This window comes from Salvia hispanica, chromosome 2, assembly GCF_029641045.1.
Source record: "Salvia hispanica isolate PSC_SH4W2 chromosome 2, Shi_PSC_v1, whole genome shotgun sequence".
NCBI classification, from domain to species: Eukaryota; Viridiplantae; Streptophyta; class Magnoliopsida; order Lamiales; family Lamiaceae; genus Salvia; species Salvia hispanica.
This window is the reverse complement of record NC_142693.1, coordinates 40,622,479-40,644,776: the sequence shown is the minus strand read 5'-3', so window position 1 is coordinate 40,644,776 and position 22,298 is coordinate 40,622,479. Positions and strand designations below refer to the sequence as shown.

General features: G+C 36.8%; 2 protein-coding genes across 2 annotated transcripts; both read left to right on the top strand.

Moving 5' to 3' along the window:
- Nucleotides 1-16,370: 16,370 nt before the first annotated feature.
- Nucleotides 16,371-19,459, top strand: RDM4 (RNA-directed DNA methylation 4). The gene is made up of 10 exons (XM_048100185.2): nucleotides 16,371-16,535; nucleotides 16,613-16,696; nucleotides 17,230-17,321; nucleotides 17,490-17,561; nucleotides 17,912-17,953; nucleotides 18,023-18,192; nucleotides 18,276-18,394; nucleotides 18,707-18,785; nucleotides 18,863-18,936; nucleotides 19,020-19,459. The coding sequence occupies exons 1-10, from the start codon at nucleotides 16,442-16,444 to the stop codon at nucleotides 19,283-19,285; spliced, it is 1,092 nt and encodes a 363-aa protein (XP_047956142.1). The 5' UTR covers nucleotides 16,371-16,441; the 3' UTR covers nucleotides 19,286-19,459.
- A 1,235-nt stretch (nucleotides 19,460-20,694) lies between these two features.
- Nucleotides 20,695-22,298, top strand: LOC125201898 (LURP-one-like protein (DUF567)). Its single transcript, XM_048100186.2, has 3 exons — nucleotides 20,695-21,073; nucleotides 21,549-21,761; nucleotides 22,025-22,298. Exons 1-3 carry the CDS (start codon nucleotides 20,825-20,827, stop codon nucleotides 22,169-22,171), a joined length of 609 nt encoding a protein of 202 aa, XP_047956143.1. The 5' UTR covers nucleotides 20,695-20,824; the 3' UTR covers nucleotides 22,172-22,298.

The following is a 22,298-nucleotide window of genomic DNA, read 5'->3' as shown; positions in this document are numbered from 1 at the left end:
TGCATTGAGAATATAAATTACATAGATGTATAAATGGTTGACTAATTTTAATTGTAGATTACTTCTCAACAAGAACAACCTAGAAACAGTTCATAACATCATGTTTGAATGCAAGTTTTCCAGTTCTCTATCTTATTTTGCATGCAACAGTTGAAATCTCGCCATTCGCATGCCTAAGGATCCAGTGTCCTGCTTGTTTTCACGAATGGACACACCTTTTCGAAGGTTTGACAAAAAATATTGAAACTATCTCTTCTATGTGATCTCATGGTCTATTTGGTTGCTCAGAAACAAAATTATTTTCGAAAAGATGGAACACGGATAGAATGTGGAGAAGGAGCAAATTCTATGGAGATTGGGGTCTTCAACTTAATTGCCAAAATGTTCATATTGATTTCATAAAAATCATCAACACAAACTAACTAAATTGCCACAATATTCAAATTGATTTCACAAAAATCTTCAGCACAATTTAACTTCAAACTCTAAATTAGAAAAGGTATTACAAGAAATGTAGCACTCCTAGTATATTTGAAGCGATTACAATGATTAGTGACTAAATTTTGAATCAACGTAGTAACTTTTGAATTTTCATTAATAGAGTTGAGGAGAAGGGGCGGGATGATGGCCATGGTGTTTCGGAGAATGAGCATGACCATGATGTTTCGGGGAATGGGCATGATCTTGTTGTCTGGGAGAATGAGCATGTTGAGGAGTAGGGGCAGGAGCATGACCATGGTCTTTTTGAGAATGAGCATGTTGAGGAGCAGGACTTGGAGCATGACCATGACCATGATGTCTTGGAGGATGAGCATATTGCTCGTGATCATTATGGTGAGGAGGATAAGTATGGTGGGCATGTGGAGATGGGGCATGGTGTTGAGGAGGATGATCGTGGTGGGTATGAGGAGATGGGGCACGTTGTTTAGGAGGATGGACGTGGAGAGCACGAGGAGATGGGGCATGATGATGAGGAGGATGAGCGTGGTGGGCATGTGGAGATGGGGCATGATGATGAGGAGGATAAGCAGGAGTATGACCATGGTGTCTTGAAGGATGAGCATGGTCATGGTGTCGAGGAGGATGGATATGGTCGGCATGAGGAGATGGGGCATGGTGTTGAGGAGGATGGACTTGGTGGGCATGAGGAGAAGGGGCATGGTAATGAGGAGGATGGGCGTAGAGGGCACGAGGAGATGGGGCATAGTGATGAGCGTGATGGGCATGTGGAGACGGAGCATGGTGTTAAGGAGGATGGACGTGGTGGGCATGCGGAGATGGGGCATGGTGATGAGGAGGATAAGCAGGAGCATGACCATGGTGTCTTGGAGGAGGAGCATGTTGAGTATGAGGAGAAGGAGTGTGGTGTTCATGATGGGAAGAAGGGCAACCATGTTCATGTTCATGGTGAGGAGGTGGAGGTTGATGGTGGTGATGGCGCTTGATTTGTGAATCGATATTCCACTTCATGCCGTCTTCTTGTTCATGAGCGAGAGAAGGGGTATTGCTAATTGCCAAGAGTCCAAGAAGCAAGAGAACATAGACATTTGACATTTTTATTTGTTAATTTGCAGTGTTGATTGAGAAATTAGTCACATATGCATTGCTTTTTTATAGGTGCTAATGTCCTATTTTTCCACTATTTTTACCCCTTTATTTTAATTTCTTTCCATGTTTGGAAATTTAGACTCACGAAATAAGATATATTGTTTCATAATTTAAATTTCTAACTATAAAATGAGATTAACATATTTGGGTTGCCAACAATAGAATTTGGACTTATTTATAAAAGAAATACATAACTCTCAGTGATCAATTGCTAACTACAATTAATTTAAGGTCACATGATTTTAAAAAACGTGTGGTCTACAATTTGCCACGTGTAATTTTCGTTTTTATTAATTAAATCGAAAAAGATAAAAAAATAACGCCAAATTAGGGTTTTGGATGAAAATGTCAATATAGTGTTTCGAAAATATCAACACAATGCTTTGAGAATGTCAACACAAATTTAGGATTGGCATTGTATATGCTTTATATTGACATATTATCTTAGCTGCATTGACATTAACCTGTGTACGAAAAATACGAAAATTCTAGATTTTTTTTTCAAATTTTGACGTCGGAACATATGCATGTAGTATATCGTTGGAATCCTTATAAAATTATCTTTAATTTGATATATGTTATATGAATTTAAAGTTTTGGGATTTCTTTTAAAAGTTAGTTATAACTAACTTGACATTAATACCCCTATTGATTTTTATTGGAATTAATCATATAGCCTTATTGACGTTTTTTGTTGATCGTATTGACATTTTGTGGTTGATGATCTAGGCCTTTAATTTGAATATCTAATGGCTATTATTGAGTTGTAGTTAGCAATTAAGCATTGAGTTAGCAATATAACACCCCCTAACTCCCATTAATTAGTTTGTTGTATTTGGTCAAATAAGTTTTTTGGTTAATAATATCCTATTGTCATTTAATGTAATTAATTACATAAATTTAACTTCCCTAAACAAATACGGATCATGTCACCTTATTATATTGATGAAAATCATTGAATTTGTGATGAAACATAATTATTTAGAACTTTCTTATGAAAAAAAAGATTAAATTAATTAACAAACACTATCGAAGAGGATAAGGTGGAATAGGAGCATTCCTTCAATCCCCGTTGATTATTCTTTAAGTATTATTTTAATGGTTTTAATTTCATTCAATTTGGTATAATGGCTTTTGTTTTCCATATTTTTTGCTTTCCTTTTTTTTATATTCATAAATCAGACGTGACATTCAATGTAATAATATCGTCCTCCATAATTAATTTGATGCTGGTAATAAGATTGATCAAGATTCATTAATATTGACAAAACATTTTTTACTAAAAAAAGTTATTCATTTTAAATTAAATTTATTATTTTTGTAATAATTGATATTGTTTTAATGAAAGTTATTATGTTTAAATAATAAATTATTATTCTAATGAATGAAAAGTATACCATGTTTAAAATAAATATTACTATTATTCTAAGTTAAATACTAAAAATTATTGTTTTAATGTACCCAAGTTTTTGTTCCAATAATACTATTCTTGTGGATAAAAGTTACTGTTTTTTCTGATAAAATTTATTTTTCTAATGAATAATAAATGTTATTTTAATGATAAGAGTTTTTTTATACAAAAGTTATTATTCTAATAAATAAAGTTACTATTCCTGTGCATAATTTTTTTTTTTTTGCAAAATAAAGTTATTCTTTTATGAATAAAATTTATTACTCCCTCCGTCCTAAAAAAATAGACTAGTTTTACGATTTTGGATCGTCTCCCAAAATCAGTTAACAAAGTCTAAATATAGAACGTTTTCAACAAATAATAGTATTACACATCATTTTTAATATGGAGTCCACAATCCACTAATACTCTTTCCACTATATTTTTCCTTTTTTTATATGTCTCTTATTTTACTAATTGTACATTAAAACTCGTGTTATTTATAAGTTTAAGTATTTTTTTTTAGTACGGAGGGAGTATTATTTTTGTGAATAAAACATAGTACTACTATTATTAGACCCAATTTATTAGATCGTCTCTTCATCATTTGACATACTATGTTGTAGATAATCCTTTGTCAACATCAAACTTAAATATAGGCAAAGGGATTAAAACTCTTCTACTTTGACTGATTGCGAAATCAACTAATCGACCTGTGGCTTTTCGATCCATATAGGATTGACACAAGAACAATAGCCATTCATTGATCAACCGGAGAAAATGTGGATAAAATTGTCTAAATAATGTTTTTGAGCAATACAAACAACAAAAGTGAAGGGGAAAAAAAAGCTAAGAAAATAAAATGGGGTTCGTTTTAATTTTCAAGCTCACGCGATGAAAGAGCAAAGCTAATGAAACAAATACACCGAATAGTAAGAAATGTTAAGAAATAAGGTCAATTCTATGCATAACAGGTAAAACGATCATGTTTTGATAATTGAAATCTATTTGAAGTTTTAAGGTGAATTGTAAGTTTGAGAGAGAAAATGAAAGAGATATTAAATTCGAATTGTATATATATTGAAAATAACAAAGCAAATTAGATGTATTTTTCACTACGCATAAGCTATAAGTTCACTTCATTCAAACGCCCTTATATTTAATCTCCGATTTTTTAGACCCCATATGTTTCAAAACTTTTCGGTCGTAAATAAAGGAAATAATCTTGAATTCTTGATTTTCCTATTTTCTGTACTACATAGTGACTTTGGGTGTGTTGGGTACTAGAAGATAGAATAGTGTTGTGGGGCTTAGAAAAATATGATTTCGATGCGTTTGTGTTTATTGGAGAAATGGTAATGATTAGAAATGTATTTCTTGATATGATAAGGCCAAATCCAGCCAATTACATGAATAAAAATAAAAAAAGGGTATATGATACTGTATTGAGTATATAAATTACATGGATTTATAAATGTTTCACTAATTTTAATTGTAAAATACTTCTCAACAAGGAAAGCCTAGAAACAGTTCATATCGTCACGTTTGAATGCAAGTTTTCCGATTCTCTTTGTTATTTTGCGTGCAACCATTGAAATCTCGTCATCTGCATGCCTAAGGATCCGGTGTGCTGTTTGTTATCACGAATGGGCACACCTTTTCGAAGGTTTGACAAAAATATATGAAATTCTCTCTTTTATGTGATCTCACGGTCTATCTAGTGGCTCAGAAACAAAATTATTTTTGAAAAAATGAATGTGGAAAAGGAGCTAATTCTATGGAGATTGGGGTCGTAGACTAAAAGATGGTGCCCAGAATTTCATTATTTACCTAGACAAATAAGTGAGAATTTGGCTGAAGTAGAAGATGGTCCGGAGGGAGTCGTAAAACGTAGCATAGAGTCGAAGACCATCGGTGAGGTTTTTCGCTAATCCTTTGTCTCTATTTCCTGCTACCTCTTCGGATTCTTAATGGTCTGCGTTGTTGGAGGTCCTGTTCTGTTGGCCTTTTAGTAGGGATATCAATCGGGCCGGTCCAACGGGTTTTGGGCCAACCATACTCGGGTTGCGAGTCAATCGGGTGCAATCTAATCGGGTTGCGATTTTTTCCGGGTTATAAAAGTTCAACCCTAACCCTAAAAGCTCGGGTTTCGGGCTAGCCCAACGAGTTAATTGAGTTGCTATCGATAAAATTAACACGCGATCAATCTAATAAATATTGATGAAAATTAGTTACATTTACAAAATGTAAAACATTTAATTATGATAAATTTGAGATATATGTTTAAACTCAAATATAAACATGATCAAATACTAATATTTGAGATTTGTGCAAAATCAAACATAAAGATATTTCAAGAAATTTTAAAGCATGTTTAAAAATCATACTTCTCAACATCCTTGCTTAGGAATAAAAGGGAGCAAGTTACTTCTTAGTTTCGACAAATTCCAAATTTATTTCTATTTTACCCATATCTCGGATGAAATGACGACGCACAATTCAATATGCTTTGATCTTCTCATTATTATTATTGGCATACTGTCAATTATTGTAGATTCCTTTTAAATTGACTGCAAATAATAATCCTCTTGATATGCTCGGATTTTACACTATTCTCAGGTATTTATTTGGTCTATTTTGAGTGTCAAAGTTCCATTGCACGTTTATTAATTGCATATTTGATCTATTTCGGTATTTTAACGTGTTTTGTGAGAAAATGTGCATATTCAAGCCTAAAAAGATAGCTAAAAGTCGAAGTTGGAAATCTGAATCTTTCGAGACGTCCAGCGGTCCGCTGCAACTCAGTCAGCGACCGCTGGTGGCCACCAACCATTGAGTCAGTAGCGGTCCGCTCCGGGAAAGTTGTGCATGAAAAGAGAAATACGCCCAGCGACCGTTGGGGTGTGCGCAGCGACCGCTCTGAATGATCCAGAAGCTATGGGACGATAGCCATCGGCTGCTGTTCGAGAGGAAGAGATTACGGATCAACCCATAGCAACCGCTGGCCAAGGTGCAGCGGCCTGTTGGAAAAACGCGGTGCACATATTTGACCTACTTTCCCTCCAAGATTTACCATACTTAGCCACTTTTTGCCTTATTTGCTAATTGGCGATTTTATGGCTATAAATACCCCTTCAAACCTCTTCAACAAGGATCTTCTTTCTGCAACATAATTCTGGAGCATAATATTTGAGAATTCTTACTTGTTCATCAAGGTGCAAGGGTTTGAAGAAGGAATCAAGAGAAGATCAAGGCTATAAGGATTCAACCTTTGTGTTTTATTGCTTTTGTTCTTATGTTCATTTTGTTTTCCCTACAAAACTACTCCCTCCGTCCAGCATTAGAAGTCTTGGTCGAGTTCGACACGGGTTTTAATAAAAACAAAGGAAAGTGGGTAGAAAAAATATAGTGGAATGTGGGACCCATATTTATATATTAGTTTTATAATAAAATGTGAGGGTGAATGAGTTAGTGGAAAGTGGGGTCACTACCATTTATGGCAAAAGTTAACCGGGACTCCTAATGGCGGACGGACTAAAATGGTCAACCGGGACTTCTAATGGCGGACGGAAGGAGTATGTTTTTAGCTTATTCTATCATGTGTAACTAAACTCATAGGATTCTAGGGATGTGTTAGTAACGACTTTGGTTATACAATTCCGTTTGGCTAATTAATATCTATTTTGTTCTTACTTCATTTCTTCCCTAAGTGTTAGATAATGCTTCACGTTTGAGTGACACATTCTATGATGATTTAATATAACTTGCTACATAATCGTCAGAGGAGTTTGGCGAGTTAGATCTACTTAGTAGACACTACAATTAGCTTCCCTTAAAACGGCATTGTTAATTGAGAGTGTGGACTTTTCAAGGGTCTTATAGGAGCTTTAAATTAGGCGACTCATGTTAGAGATAGTATACTAGAAATCACGTTTCGAGTGATTGAATACTGTAAAACTCTTATTTTATTTTCCAAGTAATAAAACATATTATTTTTGTCATAATGTTGTTATGTTTTACATTTAATGGATGTAATTGCATGTTTAAATGTATAAGTTAACAAAGTTTAAGTCTTTGTTTTAGTAGACCGGTTGTGGGTGGCGTCCACTTTAAAGTAACACGGTCAGTCCTAAACAAAGAAAAAGAAGAATTTCACAACCTAGATGGAATTAGACTATCCATCGTAAAAGGTTGCAATGTCAGTTCGCATATTTCTAAGCCTTACTGAAATAAGATGACATTGGTGTGGTATAGCACTGAACGGATCTAACAGCAAGACTTGTCCTTGGGCTATCTATTGAAAGGCGAGGTCTTGATAAATATTTGTTTCTTAATCAATGTAAGTTAGCATTGAGCATACGGTATTGATTATGCATTACTTTGGCTTATCAAATGGTACGGGTTTTTCGTAACCCAATAATTCTGATATATTGGGCAGTGGTGATTAATATCTAGCGGTGCTAGGATTGCTATTATGTTGAATCGTGCGCGAGGTGAGTCTCGTTTGATAATGTCCTCAAGAGGAGCTCGAAACTTATTATTCGGAACCTAGCTAGTTGGAGTTTGATCATTCTATGAATAATAAATAAACGTTTCATGCTAAGTCCACTCTTGGAATTAATAAGAAATTAATTAATTAAGTCCATAGAAGATATTAATTAATTAATGGACATTTTTATCTTAAGTGCGGGAAATGAAAGTTAAAACGGAAACCCGGATTACTTATAATTTCGGGTTTGGATGGGGAGAGTTCAATATTACTTCTATAGTGGCTGCTCGTAATATTCCAATTAAAGCTTATATTAAATTGTGGGTTCAATTTAATTAGTAAAAAGTAAATTGGATGAGCACATATCCAAAACCTTCCATAGATCCCTGTCTGGGCCCAAAAGAAACTTAATATAAATAGGAGAATAAAGAAGACATAAATCATAATTTTATACACCAGAAATTTGCGTCCCCCTCTATTCTAGAGGAGTTCGAAATTCTCTCCAATTAGGAAAATGATTTCTTTTGTCTTCTTTATTTAAGTCCTTGTATTCCGGTGAGATCTGCCCACACACTGATATCGGAGTGCAGTTCGGGAACCAGAGAGAAGATCTGTGGTCTAGTATTCAAAGCGTCACGTGGAGAAGCTGCTAGCCATCATCAATTCTTTGGAAAATTAATTAGGTATTATTCCTACTCCGTAGAAAAGCATGTTTTAGGTTTCAATATTCTTAAAGCATGATTAATTCAAGTTATGAGCATGATACATGTGAGAATTACACGAATAGATTTTGTCTAAATAATCTGCTAAATAGATCTGATTATTATGTGATTTATTTGCTCGATTAATAATTGTTAAATTATGATAATCCCACGCAAAACGCTTCCGCTGCCAATTCCTTCAACTCGTCCTACTGAAATAAGGAGTTACGGATCTAAGATTGACAACCCTAGTGTTAGTAATCTACGTTTGTATCGCATGAGCATAAATTAGGCGACTCGTCTTATTGAAATAAGAACTGTGCTAGGGTATTGTAGTAGGAATTTGTATAACCATAACAGTGAACGCACATCCCCGGAATTCTCTTATCTCATATGTTTATATGTGTTTTATTTGCAAAAGTTGTTTTATTCCGCTTTTGAAGTTTTTATTTTCTAAAATCCAAATCTCTTTCGGTTTTCCAAATAGTGAAAGACGCTTAGTAGAAGGTAGCCAATTTGTGATTGTTTTCCATGTATTCGATATTCGGTACTGACCTTTAGCTTTACTATTCTTACCCTGTATACTTGTAGGTATTTTTAGTGCTAGTAAATAGTGCATCACCTCTCAACCATATTTTTCACGAGTAACATCTGAAAAAGTTATGTACTTTGCTTCAACGATCGATAAAGTCACTGACTTTTGCTTATTTGAACTTCATGTCACTGTGTTAACTCCAAGAGACAATAAGTAGCTAGAAGTGCTTCGGCCATCCATAAAGTCTTCACTATCATCGTTTGTATTGCGAATGAACTTACACACTTCTTATTTCATATGTTGGATGTTCATTGTTTTTGTACCTTGCAAATATCTTATGCTCATTTTTGCCGTTGCAAAATTGATTTTGTTTTAGTGTAAAAATTGTTAAATCTAGGTTAATTGATGGAAGGTAAATAAGAAAGAAAATGATAATTAAACAAAATGATAAAAAAGTTACATAAAGATGGTATTTGATCCAACACGGACAAAAGAGAAAATGCTAACATTACGCCAATTGATTGTCTTTTTAAAAAATGATAGCACTCACGAGATCCTACCTCAAATTAATTAGGTCAGTTTATTGTTATATACTTATAATGAATATTTCACGAATATATTTCATCTAAAAATAGAGAAAAATTAATTAGGGTTCTAAAGTTTATTCTTTTCGTTGTTATTAATGTGCATACATATAAAATTGATTTTCAGTGTAATTTCATAGATTAGGTAGTCTGCAACTTAATTGCCATAATGTTCAAATTGATTTCATAAAAAATCATCAACACAAACTAACTAAACTGCCACAATATTCAAATTGATTTCACAAAAATCTTCAGCACAATTTAACTTCAAACACTAAATTAGAAAAGGTATTACAAGAAATATAGCACTCATAGCATTCACTTATTTGAAGCTATTACAATGATTAGTGACTAAATTTTATGCTTTTGACTTTTCATTAATAGAGTTGAGGAGAAGGGGCATGAATATGGCCATGGTGTTTCGGAGAATGAGCATGGCCATGGTGTTTCGGAGAATGAGCATGGCCATGATGTTTTGGGGAATGGGCATGATCATGTTGTCTTGGAGAATGAGCATGTTGAGGAGTAGGGGCAGGAGCATGACCATGGTCTTTTTGAGAATGAGCATGTTGAGGAGCAAGACTTGGAGCATGACCATGATGTCTTGGAGGATGAGTATATTGCTCATGATCATTATGGTGAGGAGGATAAGTATGGTGGGCATATGGGGCATGGTGTTGAGGAGGATGATCGTGGTGGGTATGAGGAGATGGGGCATGTTGTTTAGGAGGATGGACGTGGAGAGCACGAGGAGATGGGGCATGATGATGAGGAGGATGAGCATGGTGGGCATGTGGAGATGGGGCATGATGATGAGGAGGATAAGCAGGAGTATGACCATGGTGTCTTGAAGGATGAGCATGGTCATGGTGTCGAGGAGGATGGATATGGTCGGCATGAGGAGATGGGGCATGGTGTTGAGGAGGATGGACTTGGTGGGCATGAGGAGAAGGGGCATGGTAATGAGGAGGATGGGCGTAGAGGGCACGAGGAGATGGGGCATAGTGATGAGCGTGATGGGCATGTGGAGACGGAGCATGGTGTTGAGGAGGATGGACGTGGTGGGCATGCGGAGATGGGGCATGGTGATGAGGAGGATAAGCAGGAGCATGACCATGGTGTCTTGGAGGATGAGCGTGCTGAGCATGAGGAGATGGAGCGTGGTGACCGTCATGGGAAGGAGGGCAACCATGCTCATGTTCCTGGTGAGGAGGTGGAGGTTGATGGTGGTGACGATGCTTGATTTGTGAATCGATGTTCCATTTCATGTCGTCTTCTTGTTCATGAGCGAGAGAAGGGGTATTGCTAATTGCCAAGAGTCCAAGAAGCAAGAGAACATAGACATTTGACATTTTCATTTGTTAATTTGCAGTGTTGATTGAGAAATTAGTCACATATGCTTCGCTTTTTATAGGTGCTAATATCCTATTTTTCCATTATTTTTTCCCCTTTATTTTAATTTCTTTCCATGTTTGGAAAATTAGACTCACAAAATAAGATATATTGTTTCATAATTTACATTTTTAAATATAAAATGAGATTAACATATTTGGGTTGCCAACAATAGAATTTGGACTTATTAATAAAAGAAATACATAACTTAGTTTGTTGTAGTTGGTCAAATAAGTTTTTTGGTTAATAATATCCTATTTTCATTTAATGTAATTACATAAATTTAACTTACGGATCATGTCACCTTATTATATTGTTGAAAATCTTTGAATTTGTGATGAAACTAAATTATTTAAATTTTTCTTACGAAAAAAAAAATAAAGATAAAATTGATTAACAAACACTAGCGAAGAGGATATGTTGGAATAGGAGCATTTCTTCAATCCCTATTGATTATCTTTTTATTATTTTTAATGATTTTAATTTCATTCAATTCGGTAAAATGGTTTTTTGTTTCTTTATTTTTTTCTTTCCTTTTTCTTATATTCATAAATCAGATGTGACGTTTCATTAATAATATCGTAGTCCATAATTAATTTGATGCTGGTAATAAGATTAATCACAGTTGTTATTGCAAAAACAAAATTTTACTAAACAAAAGTTATTTATTTTAAATTATATTTATTATTTTTTTATAAATTTAATGCTCCCTCCGTTCTACTCTAAGTGGAGTAGTACTAATTCGGCTTGGGATTTTATATAGTTTTGTTTTATAATTAAATTAAAGAAATTAAAGTTTAAAAAGTAGAGAGAGTAATGTATTTCTGTCCAAAAACTTTTTTAAAAATTGCTCAAGTGATATTAAGTCGAAGTTGACGGACATCAAAAATATTTTCAAATTTTACGGACCAAAAATGATAGTTTAAAGTTTGGAGACTAAAAAATGTTCCTTCTTTATATTATGGATTCCACAATCCACTAACAATCCTTCCACTATATTTTCCCATCTTTCTCTTACTTTTTCTCATCTCTCTCTTACTTTACCAATTGCACATTAAAATCCGTGTTATATACAAATTTATCTATTTTTTAAGGACGGGGGAGTATTACTTTTGTGAATAAAACAAATTATTTGACCCAATTTAAGTGTAGTTTTACTATGGAACATATGCATGAAACGAGCCTCATTAATGGGGTTGGGGATGCTCCAAGGATTTGGTGTCCTGTTTGTTACTCCTCCATTCCATAGTAGTGGAGATGGTTCTTTTCGGCATGCGGTTTAAGAAAATGTGTGTTAAGTAAGTTAAGTAAAGAAAGAATAAAGTAAGAAATGAAAAAGGTAGAGATGTGAAGAGATAATAAAGAAAGAGACGGTAAAGTAAGGGAAAAGAAATATGTTGACTTTTGCAAGAAATGGAAATGACTTCACTATTATAGAACGTACCAAAATGGCAAAACGACTTCACTACTGTGGAACAGAGGGAGTATCACGAATGGGCACACCCTTTCGAAGGTTAGACAAAAATATATGAAACTCTCTCTTCTATGCAATCTTATGGTCTATCTGATGGCTCAGAAAGAAAATTTCAAAAAGATGTAGCCTAGATAGAATACGGAGAAGGAGCTGATTTTATGGAGATTGGGGTTGTGGACTAAAGGATGGTCCCTAGAATTTCCTTATATTCCTAAACAAATGAGTGAGAATTTTAGCTGGAGTAGAAGATGGTCGAAAGGGAGTCGTAAAATGTAGCATAGAGTTGAAGACCATCGGTGAGGATTTTTGCTAATCCTTTGTCTCTATTTCTTGCTACCACTTCGGTTTCTTAATTATCTGTGTTGTTGGAGGTCCTGTTGGCCTTTTAGTGCTTGTTGTGTTTTTAGCTTTTTTTTTTTTTTTTTTTTCTGGTTTTTGTGTGGATAGGATTTAATTGGTATCTTAGTTGCTTTGGTTGTATCTTCTGCTTTGCCGTGTTTAAGCTTGGAGTTTGGTGTGTTTCTCACCTTTGCTCACTGAGATGGTTACTGGTTAGAGCTTTTTTTGTGTGAAAAAACAATTATACTTTTCAGCATCCTTGCTTGGTAAGAAAAAGGAGCAAGTTGCTTCTTAGTGTCGACAAATTCTAAATTTATTTCTATTTTGCTCATCATATCTCGGATGAAATGATGACGTAATTCAGTATGCATTGATCTTTAATGCAACATCAGACCTTTTTTCATTATTATTATTGGATATTGTCATAATAGATTGTTGTAGATTCCTTTTAAATGGGCTGCAAATCTTCCAATAACCCTCTCAACCAAATTTCTTTACAAGTAACATCAGAAGTAGTTATGTTGTACTTCGTTTCAACGATTGATAAGGTCACTAGACTTTTGCTTTTTTGAACATAGTGTAACTATGCAAACTCTCTAAGACAATAAGTAGCTCGAAGTGCTCTTTCGGCCATCCAAAGAGTCTTCAGTATCATTGTTCGTATTACAAATGAACTTACACAATTCTTATTTCATATATTTGAAGTTCATTGTTTTCGTACCTTGCAAATATCCTATGATCATTTTTGCTTGGCAAAATAAAGTTTAGTCGGCTCATTTAAGCACCTTAGAGCATCCGCAATGGTGCTTAGGCCAGCCATAGGCCAGCCATTCTCTCCCCTGCCACGTCAGCAACACTAAAAAAACCACCTGCCACGTCAGATTTAGGCCAGCCATAGGCCAGCCGCAATAAAAACAATTCAAAATATACTACATTTACGGAATTAAAATTGCGATATACGGAATTAAATTTACGACACATATACGGGAAAAAGAATCCATTCCATTAAAAAAAAGTGCAAAGATTTAAAAAAAAAGTACATGATTTTTTTTTTAAAAAAAGGGCTTCAACACACGAGCCCCGCCACTCTCTACTCCTCATCGCCGTCGCCGTCGTCCTCGTCGTCGCCGCCGCCGTCGCTGCCGCCGCTGCCGCCACCCGTGGTATCTGAGCCCACGTCGGAACCCCCCAGCCGTGACCTCGCGATCTCTAAATCAGCACGCATGCTCTCGAGCATCTCGTAAAGAAACCTCTTCTCCGTGGGGTCAGTAGCGTTCTTCCACTCTCGGAAGACCTGTAACATCTGAGCCCGCGTTTGGTTACGCGAATGGAGAGTGTACTCGAGTGGGGCGGCTGGGAGGGCGGAGGACTGGACTTCGCGGGGCGATAGGGGGGATCCGCCCCTCGCAGCCCGCTGCGCCCGCTTCTGTCCAACCGGGCGGGGGCGACCAGTAAATGAAGGAGGGGATGGAAACTCCTCAGCATCCGGGGGGAGGTCGTGGGATCCGCCGCTGCTGCCGCTGTAGTCGCCGCTATAGTTAAGTCGCTGCTTCTTCGGCCACCCAGCGTCGCACCCCGCCCGGAACTTCTCGGAGTCCTTCAACAACAAGAAGCACTCCCAGAAGGTGAACTCCTTATACTTCCCCTCCAAGGGGAACTGACTCGCGGCGATCCTCCGGGCGTCGTCCTCAGTCTGCCCACTTCTGAGCTGACGGAGGGCGTTGGCGTACAAATTCGCAAAACGGCCCACCGCGGCCCTGGTGCGCTCCCACCCCTTCCGGACCTCCTCGTTGCTGAAGTCCTTCCCGTGCGGGCAGTGGCTCTTATAGGCAGCTCTGATCTTCGCCCACATGTTGACGACCCGCTGGTTGTTCGCAACCAGTGGATCGTCGCACACCTCCAACCACCCCTTGGCCACCCCGGCGTACTCATCCTCTGTCCACTTCCTCCGGCCAGTGGCAGCGGGCTGCGATGACTCGCCGACCGCCTTGCCCTTCCCCTTCCCCCTCGTCTTCTTCTTCGGCGCGGCCGGCGTCGCTGGAACGGGAGTATCATCGTTCCCGAGATCGATCCTCATATCATGCAATGACAGAAGGTCATCGCCAGAGAACTGCGTCTCCACCGGGGTCGACGTGTGAGACGAAGCCGTCCCCTGCACCCCCCCCCCCCCCCCCCCCCGGGCATCCCGGGATGCATACCGTGCGGCATCCCCCCCTGCCACATCATCCCCATCATCTGCTGCAGCATCATCTGCTGCTGCATCTGGGGCATACCCCCCCACCTGGGCGCTGACTGCTCGCCGCCCGGCATCCCCCACGGCATTCCCCCCTGGTTCCCCCCCATCGCCCCCCCCCCCCCCGGCGCACCCGCCATCATCTGATTCCAAGGGATGTTAAACCCCGGGCCCATCTGCCCCATCCAGATCCCACCGGTACTGTGGGAGTCTGAGATCCGCTCGTCGCCGGACTGGACTCGTTGTTGTGATCCATCGCTCGATGATGCTCTTGTACAGAAAGTTAGAGAAAGAGAAAACTAGTTAAAACAAGTGGTGCAAATGAAAATGAAACGAAAATCGCGTTTATATATGATTTTAAAATAAAAAAAAAATTGAAAATCGGCGCTGGCCGATCGGGCCTCCACAATGGCGGCTAGCCGATCGGCTAGCGCTTCGGCCAGCGACGAGCGATCGGCCAGCCCACGCCAATCCGCTCGCCGAAATCGCCCTTGGCGATTGCAATGGTTCGGCTAGCCGATCGGCTAGCGCGACGAATCGGCTAGCCGGTCGCTGGCCGACCATTGCGGATGCTCTTAGAGACCATACTCACACTTTGAACAATATATAGCCTTGTGTTAGCAAGGTCGATAAGCAAATCACCAAGAATTCTAAGAGTTGTGCATCAGCTTTTTTAGAATAATCATCGTTCTTCATCTTATCATTCGTTATCATTCAGTGACAAAACTAAATTTCAGTTTTCTATGTGAAATTTTTCAAGAGATTATCAATGTATTTTTCTGTGATGAGTATTTCTCCTTCAGGTTGTTACACTTAGGGCTACTTATGTGGTTATGCCGTTATCAGTTAATCGATTATTGCGCCAAATACAGTCCAGTTACAATGCTTATGTTTGATGGTAATCGATTCGAGAACTGATCGATCGATCATAACCAACTAGACGAATTGTAGCCCTAATTTTTCAATGTTTCATTTTGTTCCTTAAACTTTTTTCTCGTCTACTCTCTTGGTTTATTCTAACTTCTAAGCGTTGCGCCACTCGCCTATCTTTGGTTTCTTTCATTCTCGGTTCTAGCCGATGTAGTGTCGACATCCAACATCGTTTCTACCGCCTCGTCATGTCCTCTCATTGCTCTCGCCGTCGTTGGTCTCAACCCTCACGCCACCTATTGGGCTGCCGATCTCTACTCTCTACTAAGGTCATTGGTATAGCATATTTAAAAAAAAAAAAAAATTATCAGTTTTGCCATTTCAAGTTTTTAAAGAACTTTTTTAATTTGTACACTTTGACTTCTACATATAGTACTATATTTTTAATTTAAAATAATGAATATAGTAGTGAAATATAAATAATCAAAGTTTTCATCATCTTTAACTAATCACTGTAACAACAAAAATTAAAAGCTTCATTATCGATATCTACTCACTGTAAATGAGATGAGCTCATTTTCAATAAATATGATTTTATTAATTTTATATTAAACTATGTATGATTCAATATCAAAATAGAGTGTGGATGATAATAAAGTAATTTGGTGGTTAAAAAATAATGACAAATCGCAAATGGAGAAAGGCATCCAATCATATATATTGGCAATAAATATAAATTTCAAAACTGTAGTCTATTTCTCCCGCAAATAATTGTGGATTAAAACCCTTAAGCCCTAACTCTCGAAATTGATCGAATCTGGCAATAATGGCGGAGAGTTCCTCTGCTCCGCCCACTGCCGACAAGCCGGTGGTTGTCAGGGTTAAGCGGAAAGTTTCTCAGTTTGCGCTCGATGCTTTTTGTGAGTATCTGTGTTGCGATATTTTTGTTTCTTTGTGTTCTCTAAGCTGTTGATTTTGAGCTTTCCCCCTTAATTAGGGCTGGAAATCCATGAGAGGCCTGCTAAGCGTCCGCTGATCGACTTCGGAAAGCTATCAATATCTGATGCTTCTTCGAGTAAAGGTGCGTTATATCGTGTATTTCGTTCTGGTTTAATGTGTTCCTTTTTTAGCTGTCCTTTACCTTTTATTTTCAATTTGTCGCGATTTGATTGAATTAGTTCTTGTGCTCCTTCAATTTTACACGTTTATCGAGTCTAATGCTAGATTTTTTGTCAGCTATGAACATAAACAACACTTTAAATCGAAAGTATGGCTTGGAATTTAAGAAGTGGAGCTGTGAACAGCCAATTTTCTGAAACACACAAGTGGCGAAGTGCTTAAGTAGAAATTAGCATGGTTGGAGGATAGTGTTTACTCTGTAGTGTCGCTGAAGGTCTCTTTCTACTGCATTACATTTGACATCTATGCAGCAATGAACTGAGTGCTGATGCAAAAAAGCAAGAATATGATATTACATGCTGTTAAAAACCTTTAATGTCGTATGTGTTGAAATAGTTTGTTCAGTTAGTTTCAGTGTTGTAAATGTTTTTATGTTAATTTTGAAGATTTTTACATGTTTACGTATTTATTAATCACGCCTTTGACATCTTTTAGTGGAGGAATTCAAGACGCAAAAAATCTTGGTACGACATGTGGAGACAGTTGCTAGCTCCAAGGATACATTTGATGTGCTGCGATCTTTCGTGGTTAGTTCTTAGGTTACTTATAAATATTGATTATCTTTTGGGTGGTGTAGACTGTAGAATAGTAACTATAGAAATTACATACAAACAAGTTATAGCAGATTGTACGGATTGTATTTCCTGACTGGCGAGAGCAATAGGAAGTTCAGTAATTTATCATATATTTTGCAGCCTAATTCATCGGACGAGTTGAAATCAGATGAGAAAATTGAAAAACGAAAACGGAGTTTCAAGACTGTGGATGTGAGCTCTCTCTAACCTTTCTCTCCCTCCCCCCATGAGTCCAATAAATATTTCTTGCATGTGTAGACAAGGTCCTGTAGTAATACTCATGTTACACAATCCTTCTCATAGTTTAAGTTACTAAGCTGTTCCAGGGTATATCCATGCTCTGGCAATTGTTTGTTTCACGATTTAACATGACGAGTTTCATACATACCTTGTTGAAACTGTGCTTTTGAGACATTGATAGACCTTACTAGTATTTGGTATTACACTTGGTTACTCGTACTGAGACTTGCTTTGAGTATCTGTATTCGCTAATACAAAGAGTTGCTAATAGTTGGTTGTAAATTGTAATGTTGATGCTTCAGAAAGAAGGTCAGCGATTGGTCAACGCAAGACAGAGTCAAGAGGTATAGTGCATTTTAGGTTTGCATTACATGCTGTTGTCACACATTGACCTATTATGTTCAACCCTTAAGGTTTTGTCAAGAAATGCTCGCTTTGAGCAAATATGGAGAAGCAGAAAGCTGCAGAAAGACAATCCTGGTGATGATGCTATATATGATATGTGCCGACTCTATGATGTTGTTAGGATTGATGTTGAAGAGCACGCCGTTAAGGAGCACATCGTTGAGGCGAAAAATCAGAAGTACGGTACTTTCAGAAGTGGTGATATTGCATCATTACACAAGCTATGATGTCTTTGTTCTGATATCCAAATCTATAACCCAGGGAAGCAGATATAGATGAGTACAAGATAATGGGTGACTTCTTGCCTCTCCTGAGAGAAGTTTTACCAACTGCTGCTGAGGAGATTGAACACGATATCCACAACCTTGTTACCAAACAAGGTCTGCCTCTGTGATTTGTTCTTTTCTTAGTGTATGTGGTGATTTCACATCCAGGGATGATTACTAATTTGAAATTTCTTATATGTATATACTATATTAGTACTACTTTTAATTAAATATCAAACCATACTGGCTTTTGTCTTGATATCAAATCTTACTTTTAATTGTTTGGTTTTATTTGTTTTTGTTGATCTTATATTCTGTTTTTTTATAACTATCTGTCATGCAGCTGAACTGATATCCTATGGTCGCTCATGTGATATAAGATTTTGTGTTGTTAGTAATCTGCTACTTTTAATGTGGCATCTTCAGATGGGTACGTGTATGATGTCTATACTATTGAGGAGGATGTAAATGAGTTGGATGCTGATTATGCTAGCCAAATTCCGAAGTAAGGCTTTCATTTTCAGTGTGGTTGTGGTTAAGCTACAAATGATTTCCTTTGTCTAACTTAATAATCTGGATCAGGATCGAAGTTGATGATGATGAAGACTTCTATGATGGCCCAGATGATACAGAATATGAAAGTGATGATTCTAACGGTACTCTCTCCCTCTCTATCTCTCATGTTGCCTGTGTGTGTGGAAGGTATCAAAACCCTGAATGACATATTTTGGAATCTCAGGTGAAAACAATCCCCTGAACGATTATCCGGATGAAGAGACATGCGAGGAGGATGAGGACGAGGACGAGGATGAGGATGAGGATGAGGATGAGAGCAGATCATCTGATGAAGAATCGGAGGGAGAGAGTACAACTTCTGGAAGCCAGTCTGATAATCCGAAAGACGGAAGTGAAGTATCGTATGGTCTGTCTGACATGGGTTCGGAGGAGTATGACTGGTTAGACTATGCTGATGAAAACTTAGAAGATGAAGAATCATATTGGTGAGGACGCAATGTTTGAGCCTTGTTTTGGTATTTCTTCACATGAGATGTGAATATTAAACTTCTAGGCACTAAGTGTGACTCGCGCTTTTAACTCTATGTTAGCTTGTTTTTTGTGCATTAGAAAATGATTTCTGATCAGTTTAATGAATTTTCTACACAACTTTGTCGTTCGAAATATTTTGAGCAGTGAGAAAATGACGTTAGAATTTATATTTTGTTTCATAGAAAAAGAAATTAATGTTATCGGAGTTCTAAATAAGTACTCCCTCTGTTCCCTTTATGAGGCGAAATTTTTCGGTATAGAATTTAAGAAAATAAATGTTGAGTGTATTAAATAAATAGATAAAAGAGTAGGAGGAAATGCTAACTAATTACCAATCTCAAATTGAGACCAATTTTCAATCATTAGATTAGAAGATTTGGTTAATATGATGTCAAGTGTAATATATTTTAAATTTAAATAATTATTAATTAAATTAAAAGGGTATTAATGTCAAATCCTATATGTAGTAATTATAACTAACTACTTTCTCTCTCCTCAAAATCATCTCAAATCTTTAAATTTACGTAACTCTCTCAATTTAAATTATTTTTTCGTAAAAAATATATCAAATTAAAGATAATTTAATAAGGATTCCAACGAGATGTCAATTGCATATGTTCCGACGACGTTCGGATGATGAAATTTAATATTTTTTATTTTAGTTTTCGTAAATGTTGATACCCAAATTTTTATCAACAAATACATCAAAAAATCTCAATAAAACCATGTAAAAATCTCAATAAATATGTGTTGATATTTTCTTGTACTAATGTTGATATTCTTATATCATATTATTGATATTTGTAATACACAATGTTGATATAAAAAAACACCCACGAAAATTATCATATGATAACATAATGACGATATTACCCTTTTGTTGATATTTTGTCTACTATTTATTGAGATTTGTGAGCTTTAATCTCATCCACTCAATTTAAAATCCAAGGGTGGAGATTTAGTCTTGATTTTGGATTAGGGTGCTATAAGCATTAGAATAAGACCCTAGAGTAGAAATAGTAAAGTAAGAAAAAAAAAATTATATATATTGAAATTAGTTAACTAAGAGGGAACTTTCCAAAATGAAAAAATGACTCAAGTATAAAAGAACCGGAGGAGTAACACTAAAAGTTCAATAGTCTTGGCAATACATTGTGACCTAAATTAGATTGCTTAGTCCAAAATAAAATGCAATATTGATGAAAAGTCGTATCATCGGAATTAATCAGACCCAAAATTCTCATGCATTCGAATTTAATCAAGAAGATGGATTTATAAAATAAACAAATTAAAAGAGTCTCCACTTTTCATGTAATTAAAAAGATTCTCAAAGAGTGTATATTGAAAAGTACACCTACAACTTTGAATCATTATCAACGATTGGATCAATGCCACATTCCCATAGCAGAGAAAGAAAAAAGAATTCTTGATAAAATTCCAACTCCTCCAATTTATTTATTTTAAATTCACAGCTTTTACTTGATCAACCATGATTTGATGGGGGAGGAGAACTCGTCGATCCCATTCGAAGACTTCAAGCTCTCCGCGGATTCCGAAATCCCATTTGATCTATTCGTCTCCAAGAAATACAAGGGCCTCGGCCTCCGAGGATTTGTCAGATACGCCGATTCATCCGGAAATTTGGTCTACACTGTCAACAAATCCTCAGCTGCTACCGATCGGGATTGTGTGAAGCAGCTCCTCGATTCTTCTGGAAATATTCTTTTCTCAATCAAGCGACTTCACGTGAGTTGCTTCTCACTGATCGTCGTATTTTTTTATCTTCATTTCTGCATTGTTGAATATATTGATGCGATAAGAGTTTGAATTCTTATTATTAATATTAATTATTAGCTGAATGATGTGAAGATTTAACTGTAAACGTTTGTTGGATCTCAAGCATATTGAATTATATTAGCAGTGGATTGGTGAAGGTGAGGATGTATGTATGGTTTGTGTTTGTGGAAATGTTTATTCCGAAAAATATCAAGCTTATGTAGAGGACTAGAGACACTTAATTTGGAGAGAATCAATACAAATTCAACAATAGCTTTTGTAACTGCTCAAAGTTTTGTTTCCTCTATTATCACGCATGCTTTCGACTTGTGTATGTCGTTCAATTTCTCCAAACAGAACCTAATTTGATTGAAAATGTGTTTGTTGGTAGTGTTAGTGTTTCTTATCACCCTCTGAAGCATTTGGCATGTTGTTCTTGGTGCAGAAAGGATCATGGCGTGGATATAAGGGAAACGGTGAAGGCAAGAAAGAGATATTCACAGTAGAGAAGCATGTGGATGAGACCAGTAGAAATGAGTTCAGAGTGTTGCTTGTTAATGACAGCAACAACGAAGATTCAAAGACCGAGTTGCTGATGAAAGGCAACCCTTTCCGTAGATCCTGCACCATCTACAAAGGCGACTCCATTGTCGCTCAGGTACTTCAAAATCACACTATGCCACAGCTTTGTTTCGTTCTTATAGTTCAACCGAGAAAAGAAATGCATACATATATGAATTCCCTTTTGCTCTAGTTTGATGTGTATAAATGCTTCGTGTCACTACTAAAATGGCCAAAGATCAGAACTCTCCTGTTGCTGTAACCTTTGTTCTAAACAAAATAAGAACAAGAAGGGGACACAAAAGATTGTTATGTGCATTCTAACTAAGCATGATGTTTCTGTCCTACATGTTTGTGCAGACTAGCCTCATGTACAAGCTTGGAATGGGGAAGGTTTTCGTCCCCAGAAACCGGTTTCGTGTAACAGTTTTTCCAGGATTTGCTGACCGTAGTTTAGTTGCTTGTCTGATTGCTGTATACTTCGATGGCAGAAAGCTTTGGATATGAGGTGATATTGTGGTTTCTACTTCTCATTGGCTTCATACTCAACCTAATAAATTTTATGAAATGTTTATTTGTAACAAAGATGATATGAGATGACAGCATAGCAAAATGTTGGACTTTCTCTTGGTTA